The sequence below is a fragment of the Chiloscyllium plagiosum genome, unplaced genomic scaffold (genome assembly GCF_037043375.1).
Source record: "Chiloscyllium plagiosum isolate Xiang-an unplaced genomic scaffold, Cpla_swu_hap1 HiC_scaffold_40, whole genome shotgun sequence".
NCBI classification, from domain to species: Eukaryota; Metazoa; Chordata; class Chondrichthyes; order Orectolobiformes; family Hemiscylliidae; genus Chiloscyllium; species Chiloscyllium plagiosum.
The window spans coordinates 12,651,968-12,661,581 of record NW_028270178.1 but is presented as its reverse complement, the minus strand read 5'-3'; the positions used below and the strand labels follow the sequence as shown (position 1 = coordinate 12,661,581).

The window sequence follows — 9,614 nt, the reverse complement described above, 5'->3', positions numbered from 1 at the left end:
TAACTGAAACCTGAACTGACATGTTAGAACCACTTAAATAAAACAAAATGCAAGGCACTCATAGTGAAAAAGGTTCAGGAGGGTTGTTAATGGGACAGTACATTTGGATCAGCTCAGGCTTGGAGGGCCGAAGGGCCTGTTCCTGGGCTGTAAATTTTCTTTGTTCTTTGTTTTATTCAAATGGTTGAGGTATACAATAATGGGAATAACCAGGCAAGTCGTTTTTTGGATGTAGAGACAAAGGCCAATATGAATGGAGGAAAACACTTTTGAATATTTTATGTTCTGGTCCCAGCTACTAGTAATTCTGGTCAAAGCAGATGTCATCGTGATGGTAGTTTGGAAGATTTTAAGTTTAATTTTTGCATTTCATTGCCATGGTAGTTAGTCACTGAACGTATTCACATGAGGCTGCCACTGTCCTTGCAGCACAAATACATAAACTTACTAAGGACAAAAATAGCAAAAGTATAAATGCATTTGAAATTGGAAAAGACCTTAACATGAAATGCAAAAGAAAAGACTTAGCCTTTTGAGCAGCAGCATTTTTTACAGATAGTCATTCTCAGTGAAATAACATTCTAATTTGACATGTTTGAATTTTTGTATAACTAATTATTTCCAGTTTGAGTGACCAAAAGACTCCTTTCCCACTTGGAGGACCATAGTCTTTTCTTCAGTTAATGCAGCCAGGGAAATTTGGCAAGCTCTTTCAATCTGTTCTATGACTGGAAATGCATCTTCAAATAGACGTCCAACCTGCATGCATATTTGCATAGTTTAACAATTTGAATAAATGGATATTTTACTCCATTGATTAACTGCTCTCTGAACTTTGTTTGTGTTAGAGCGTATATGCAGGTGTTGGTGCATGAATTCAGAAGCCGCAGCATGAATCCAATTTCTTGAAAGACAAATGTTGGATCGTTTAATGTTTTGTCTTCATAATTATAGTTTACTTCTTGCCAGTTTAAAGAGCATATGACATGTGTCATCCACAACAGTATAAAATTAGCAGACAATGCAAAGAGCAAGATGATGGATTTTCTCCGGTTTACTACCTCTGGATCAGTACTATTCTGTCCACTTCCATGGCTCTCGAGGCGACAGCGAATGCGATTAGCTGTTATAATATTCCTGACTGTTAGAACATTGAACACCAAAATCAATACAATTGGAAGCAATGGTGTAATTATAGTGTCAATCCATTCGTACACTTTCCAAATTAATGATGTATAATAGTCTGATGTTACAATGCAAAGCCATGGTACATTGTCAATAACAAATGCAGGAGCAAATGCAAAATACCAAGAAATTGACCGCAAACAGCAGACACCACTCACAGTTAATGTAACTACAAGTGCAGTTCTCTTATTGCAATATTTTGCTCTTAGCTTCTGGCAACAAATCGCTACACACCGATCAAATGTGAAAGCAACTGTGAACCACACTGAGCAGTCTACGGCTGCAAGGAGCAGAACAACTCTTGAGGCACACACAGGAGTGATGGATAAGAAAGTAACTGGGAAATAAAGATTGTTAATTCGGTGTAGTAAGACATTGAGGATGACAAGAAGTAGATCTGCTGTAGACATTGCCAGCAAATAGCGAGTGACGCAGTCTGTAAGCCCACAATTGCCTCGAGTCAGGATGACAATTGCCACGAAGTTTACTGTAAGATAAATAAAGGAAGGTGCATTTCTTCATGACTAGAGTCAAAGCAAAAACATTAGGACAATATCTCTACTCAATCACATCAGCTGCCTTAGATTAATATATTAACTCAATTACAGTATACATGATGAAAAATTACAATGGAATCATTGACTCAAGCAAACCAGAATGAAATTAAGACATGCTTTGAACCAACAGAAAAACAGATGAAACAAATAAATAAATGAGGAATTAAAATTATAATGAATGAAATATTTAAATACAAACATGTCATGCTGACAGATTCACCAAAATATTTAATAGATGTTCTGTGTTTATTAAACTGGTATTGAACAAAATAAAACAAACCCAAAATAGTATAAGAACAAGGCGTTTTACAACAATGGGCCAAAACAGGAGCTTAGTACATGAGCAGCCATGGCAATGGAAATTTTCTGAACGGGAAATGAGATAGTAGTATATGAAGTTTACGTTGTTGGATTGGCCTGTCACTGAACAGGTTCTAACACTTTCTCACTTATGCTAATCATAATCTGCAGGGGCTGTTAATGAGGGAAGGTAGAGCTCGGAGACGAAGAGGCGTAGGAGCATATGAAAATCAGTATTGAACTTGGTAAGTGTGGTATTTTGTCAGAAACGTAATGCTGTAATTGGAAAGTGTGATCACTGCCCACCTGATTGGCACCACATCCACAAAACATATCCATTCCCTTCACCACCCACGCTCAGTAGCTACAGTGGGTACTATCTTGAAGATTTGCTACAGAAATTCACCAAAGATTCACAGATAGCACCTTTCATACCCACCATCACTTTCATCTAAAGGACAAGGACAGCCAATACGTGGGAATGTCACTCCCCACAAGTTCTCCTGAAGCCACTCACCATCCTGACTTGGAAATACAGGAGAGGTTTAATCTAGAGTGACAGGGAACTGTGAACCAGAGCAACATTAAAGAGATTGAATGGAAGGTAGATGCTCGGACCAGTAAATCAGAAAGAAAAGGCAGGCAGAGGCAGACAAATGAGCATCATGGTACAATGGGCTGAAATGTGTTTACTTCAAGGCAAGCAATGGCATAGTTAAGGTAGATGAGCTTAGAGTCTGGATCAGTACATGGGACTATGATGCTGTGGTTGAAGAGGGACAGGATGAGTTGCAAAATGCTCCAGGGCTTCGTTGTTTTTGACAAGATAGAGAAGAAGGTAAAAGAGGTGGAGGAGTTGCATTAATAATCAGGCAGAATGTTACTCTTGCACTGAGAGAGAACATGCTGGAGGGCTCATTCACTGAGGCAGTATGGGTTGGGCTCAAAAACAAGCTGGGTGCAATCACTCTGATAGGATTATACTATAGGTTCCCCCGAACAGCCATCGAGACACTAAGGAACAAATGCGTAGGCAGATTGTGGAAAGATGTAATAATAGAGTTCTCACAGTAGATGACTTTATCTTTCCAAATATTAGCTAATGAGCCTGGGCAGGTGACTGACCTTTCAGTGGGAGAGCATTTTGGAAACTTCTTCAGTTTAAAGTAGCTATGAGCAAGGATCAGTCAGAACCTTGTGGCAAGGTACTAAACTAGGGGAGGGCAAATTACATCAGTATTGGGCAGAGCTAGGGAGTGTTAATTGGGAGGCACTGTTCTCGGCAATCTCACATTTGACATGTGGGAATTGTTGAAAGACCTGCTGATGAGTGTTAAGGACCGACATGTTCCAGTAAGGGAGGGGCAAGAATGTCAAGGGTTGGTATGAATTTAATAAAAAGGTAAAAAGAAGCATATGTATGGTGTAGGAATCTAAAATTAGACAGGGCCCATGAGGAATATAAAGAGTGCGGGAAGGAACTCAAGCAGGGAATAAGGAGAGCAAGAATGGGTCATGAAATAACCTTGGCAAATAGGGTTAAAGAGAATCTGAAGACATGCTATACAAACTTCAAAAACAAGAGGATAACTAGGGAGAAGGCAGGTGCACTCAAGGATATAGGAGGGACCATGTGCTTGGAGGCAGAGGATATGGGTGAGATCCTAAATGAGTTCTTTGCATCAGTATTTATCCAAGAGAAGGACATGGAGGACAGTGAGATTTGTGTGGAACATTCTAGTTTGCTAGGGTATTTTGAGATCAAGAAAGAAGAGATATTAGGTCTCCTGAAGTGCATTCAGGTGGATAAGCCCTCAGGGCCCAATGGTATCTACCCCAGGTTATTGTGAGAGGCAAGAGAGGAGATTGCTGGGACCTTGACAAAGATCTTTGTCACCTCATTAGCCACTGGAGAGGTCCAGAGGACTGGAAAGTAGCTGATGTTGTTCCTCTGTTCAAGAAGGTAAATAGGGATAACCCAGGAAACTGCAGACCTGTGAATCCTACATCGAGAAGCTGTAGGAAACAATGCTTCTGGATAGCACTTACATGCATGATGAAGGACTTTTGCCCGAAACGACGATTTTACTGCTCCTCGGATGCTGCCTGAACTGCTGTGCTTTTCCAGCACCACTCTAATCTAGATTCTGGTTTCCAGAATCTGCAGTCATTGTTTTTACTCTGCATTTGTAAACACATGGCCTAATTAGGGACAATCAGCATGGTGTTTTGAAGGTCAGGTCACATCTTATTAACTTGATTCATTTTTGTTTTGGGAGGTGATGAAGGTGACCGATGAGGGTTGGGCAGTGGATGTTGTCTGCATGGATTTTTAGTAAGGCTTTTGACAAGGTCCTTCATAGTAGGCTCATCCAGAGATTAAGATGTATGGGATCCACAGTTACTTGGTTGCATGGATTCAGAATTGGCTTGCACAAAGAAGGTAGAGGGTAGTGATGGAAGGGCATTGCTCAGGCTGGAGTTCAGTAACTAGTAGTGTTTTGCAGGGACCCACACTGGGACCTTTGCTGTGAAATGACTTGGATGAAAATGTAGATGGGTGGGTTAGTAAGCTTACAGATAATACAATGTTCGGTGGAGTTGTGGTAGTGTACAAGGTTGTCAAGGGCTATAGGGGAATACAGATTAGTGACAGATATGGACTGAAAAAATGGCAGGTGGAGTTTAAATCAGCAAGTGTGAGATGTTGCACTTTGGAAGAGCAAATGTTAAAGAAATGTATACAGTTACTGGCAGGACTCTGAACAGCATTGATGTACAGAGGGATCTTGGGGTGAAACCCCATAGCTCCCTGAAAGTGGCCACGCAGGTCGATAGGGTTGTAAAGAAGGCATTTGGTATGCTTGCGATTATTGCTTGGGGAATGGAGTACAAGAATCGGAATCATGTTGTTACTTTATAAGACATTTGCTAATCCATACTTTTTCATTCACTTCTAGTCACCACATTACAGGAAGAAGGTGGAGGCTTTGGAGAGGGTGTAGAAGAGGTGTTGCAAACGTTTCGTCCCCTGGCTAGGCGACATCATCAGTGCTTGGGAGCCTCCTGTGAAGCGCTTCTTTGATGTTTCCTCCGGTGTTTATAGTGGTCTGTCCCTGCCGCTTCCGGTTGTCAGTTTCAGCTGTCCGCTGTAGTGGTTGGTATATTGGGTCCAGGTCAATGTGTTTGTTGATGGAGTTTGTGGATGAATGCCATTCCAGCTCGGCGAACAGAACCACAGCAACGAGTACCCGAGCTACAAATCTTCGCACAAACTTTGGTGTAGAAGAGGGTTACCTGGTTGCTGCTTGGATTAGAGGGCATGAGCTCTAAGGAGAGGCTAGAAAAACTCAGGTTGTTTTCTCTGGAGTAGCGGAGGCTGAGGGGAGACTTGATAGAAATCTATAAAATTCTGAGATGCATAGATAGGGTTGAACCTCAGAAATTTTTCCCCAGAGTTGAAATGTCTAAAGCTAAGGGGCATGAATTTAAGGTAGTGGGGTAAAGTACATAGGAGAAATGAGGGGCAGGTTATTTTTACACAGAAAGTGGTAGGGGCGTGGAACGCTCTGCTAGGGATGGTGGTGGAGGGAGATAGGATAGGAGCTTTTAAAAGATTTTTAGATAAGCGCCTTGTTTGCTATTATCTACCTTTAATGATGATACACAAAGCTTTTCACTGCATTTCAGTGCACGTGAAACTAAATCAATCAATCAACCAGTTGATATCTACTAAGAGCAGGCAGATTAATTTGGCATCGTGGGCCGAATAACTGTTCCTGCGCTGTGCAGTTTTATGTTCTATGTTACGTGTTCTGCATCAACTTTCTTTCACTGCTGCTGGGTTAAAATTGTGTAACTCACTCCCACAAGGCACTGTGGGTCTACCTTACAGCACATGCAGTGGTTCAAGATGGCCGCTCACCCCACCTTCTCAAGGGGCAACTAGGGACAGGCAATAAATCCTGGGCCCAGCCAGTGACACTCACATCCCGTGCATGATCGAAATAAAGGCCAAGTCAGAATTACAATTGATTATATAAATAAATTAGTGTTCAGACAGCTTTCTTTGGTCCAGTTAAATTGCATTGGTGGTTCAGTGGTAGCATTCTTGCCTGCCACGCGGGAGGCCTGGGTTCATTACCCGGCCAATGCGTTGTGAAATTTTCCCACCTCAGGTGACTGACTGTGTGGAGTTTGCACATTCTCCCCGTGTCTGTGTGGGTTTCCTCTCACAAGTCCAAAAATGTGCAGGTTAGGTGAGTTGGCCATGCTAAATTGCCCGTAGTGTTAGGTGAAGGGGTAAATGTAGGGGAGTGGGTCTGGCTGGGTTGTGCTATGGCGGGTCAGTGTGAACTTGCTGGGCCGAAGGGCCTGTTTCCACACTGTAAATAATCTAATCTAATCTAAATTTTGTGGAGTGCAATTGGACTGTGGTGTCAGAGCGGAATGACTCAATGAATCACTCAACACCCACAGTTCGCTTCCAACACCAAATAATTTATTGATGTGACACTGGTAGGAAGAAACCTCTGGGGGTTCAGAAACCTCGTCACTGAACAAAGGAAAGACATAAACTTTTACACATTTATTTTAACCCAACGTTAGCAATTACAGACCAATCATATTATTAATTACTTACATATACGTTCAATACAATTAATCATGTGATGGTATGGCTAGTGATGGACAATCTTTATGGACGACTCTCTGTGTTCCGTGATCTCCTGATGTTTCCCAGACACCCTTATCTCTATCCTTGGGGCTTTCACAAAGCAGACTGAATTTAACAGCAATTCCACACTGCTGACTTTAGGGCCTGTCATTCAATCCTCATTGCTAAGAGGGTGGGGGCCATATCTTACTGTCCAGATGACTTTTAATTCAATCTTTTTACTGCTTCCTGAAGTTTATTTTTCGGCTATAATTGCACACACACACTCACACACACACATCCACACACATATAATGTGCATATACATAATAAATTTAATCTCTCTATCTAATTCAAAATCTATAACAATAAGCATTTGGAAATCTTAACCATAGTAAATTTATTTTTGATCAGTCACAAATTTAAAATCAGTTGGGCATGGGGTTCGTCCATCAGCACACTGCAAGGTGTCCTTATTCAGCTTTCTCAGCATTGACAACAACAGCTGTGTGTTTGCAACAGGACCCTTTGTGTATGATCTTCATCTGTTACCTTAGATGTCTTCTGTCTACGCAGCTACAGTTGCCCTAATTTTTAGTTTACTTAAATACTAAATCGAACAAACTATTTCGAAGTTAACTGAAAACCCCTTTTGGCCATCTCTTTATGGGAGTGATGCCACCAGGTGGATCTCACAGAGTGCCCTTATTGAGGAGAGGCGAAAGTGAGGACTGCAGATGCTGGAGATTAGAGTCAAGAATGTGGTGCTGGAAAAGCACAACAGGTCAGGCAGCATTGGAGGAGCAGGAAAATTGACTTTTCGGGCAAAAGCCCTTCATCTGGATTCCTGATGAAAGGCTTTTACCTGAAACATCAATTTTCCTGCTCCTCGGATGTTGGCTGACCTGCTGTGCTTTTCCAGCACCACACTGTCGACCCATATTGAGGCTATTAATCTGGCCCAATCAGGGAGCCCTAGCTGACAGATTTAAACATGAGTGCCAGAGGTTCTGCTCACTCTGAGACCCTACTCTGAGGAAGCTGGACTAGTGTCCTTCATCACCAAACCCTTACCACCCAATGCCTGGAGGAAGAATGCCTGATATTCCACCTTGGGACCCTGTAACTACACAGGATCAATGTGGTTTTCACCAGTTTCCTCATTTCCCCTCCCCCCATATTATCCCAGTCCCAAGCCTGGAACTCGGCACTGCCCTCTTGATCTATCCATCATCTTTCCCATCTATCTGTTCCACCCTCCTCACCGACCTATCACCTTCTCTCCCACCTTCATCCACCTATTGCATTCTTAGCTACCTTCCCCCCAACCCCACCCCTTCTCCCATTTATCTCACAGCCCTTCGGCCCATAAGCCTCATTCCTGATGATGGGCTTCTGCCCGAAATAACGATTCTTGTGCTCCTAGGATGCTATCTGACCTGTTGTGCTTTTCCAACACCACCCACTTGTCTCTGATCTCCAGCATCCGCAGTCCTCATTTTCTCTTCATAATATCATTTCCGTGGCAGATGATCAGATCTGTACTCAGTACTCCAAAACTGGTCTCACCAATACCCTGAGCTGAAAATGTGTTGCTGGAAAAGCGCAGCAGGTCAGGCAACATCCAAAGAGCAGGAGAATCGACGTTTCGGGCATGAGCCTTCAATATCCTGTACAACCGCCAACACAACATCTAAACTCCGATACTCAATAATCTGAGCTGTGAAGGCAAGAGTGTGAAATGCTTACTTTACCACCCAGTCTACCTGTGACAAAACTTTTAAAGAATTATGAACTCCAAAGTCTCTCGTTGACAACACCACCCAGGTCCTTTCCGTTAACAGTATGCATCCTGACTTGTTTCATCATTGTTTGTATAAGTCTTCCTTTGACCAAAACGCAACACCTTGCATTTACTTAAATTAAATTCCATCTGCCACTGCTCGGCCCATTGGCCATATTGATCAAGATCCCTTTGTATTCTTACATGACCTTCTCCATGGTCTCCCATGGCACGAATTTTGATGCCACCTGCAAACTGGCTAACGATGCTTCTTCAAGGGACTTTCTTCTCTCAGAGGTGAGTGAGTGTCTGGAGTTCTCCATCCAGAATATTTTGGGGGCTACAAATACTAAAAAGTATCTGAAGAGCAAGAAGTAAGATCTTTGAAATATTCAGGAGCTGAGGGCTACGCTTACTTCTGCTCCTATTTCCTATGATCTTATATGATGTCAAAACCTTTAATTACTAGGAGTCTGCAAAGGCGATGGAGGTGCGAGAATTCAAGCTTTCGAGGGAAGGAAGAGACATATGGAAGGAAGAGACATATGGAAGGAAGAGACATATGGAAGGAAGAGACATATGGAAGGAAGCACTTCAAAGGGAATCAGCAAAATTCTTTGCTTTGGTGGAATCCTTCATTTCTCAAAATTAGCATATCACGATGTTTGAACTGTGAAATGAAATCTCGTTAAACAGCAGAGTGCAGAACTCCCAGAAGTAGGCGTTGAGAACCACACTCCGAAATGGAAGCTTTATTGTAGGGAGGACAAAAAGACAAAGATAAACAGAAAGCAAACAGTTTGGGGCTGCACGTGTCTCAGTGGTTAACACTGCTGCCTCACAATTCCAGGACTTGGGTTCGATTCCAGCCTCGGGTGGCTGCCTGTGTGGAGTTTGCATGTTCTCCCTGCGTGTGCGTGGGTTTCCTCTGGGTGTACCAGTTTCCCACCACTGTTCAATGATGTACAGGGTAGATTGTCTCATAATAGCCAGGAATATGCAAGTGGGAAATGCAAAGTGAGAGGGTTGGGTCTGGGTTGAATGCACTTCAGGGATCTGCCTGATCTTGATGGGTCGAATGGTTTAACTCCATACTGAAAGAATTCTATGATTCTATGAAGTATTCTGTGGAAGG

The 9,614-nt window shown here is 42.5% G+C and overlaps 1 protein-coding gene across 1 annotated transcript; it reads right to left on the bottom strand.

The window, feature by feature from the left end:
* Window positions 1-722: 722 nt before the first annotated feature.
* On the bottom strand, window positions 723-3,389 carry LOC148138330 (putative G protein-coupled receptor 139). Its single transcript, XM_087981632.1, has 2 exons — window positions 3,335-3,389; window positions 723-1,672 (listed from the first exon to the last, which is right to left on the bottom strand). The coding sequence occupies exons 1-2, from the start codon at window positions 3,387-3,389 to the stop codon at window positions 723-725; spliced, it is 1,005 nt and encodes a 334-aa protein (XP_087837758.1).
* Window positions 3,390-9,614: the final 6,225 nt, after the last annotated feature.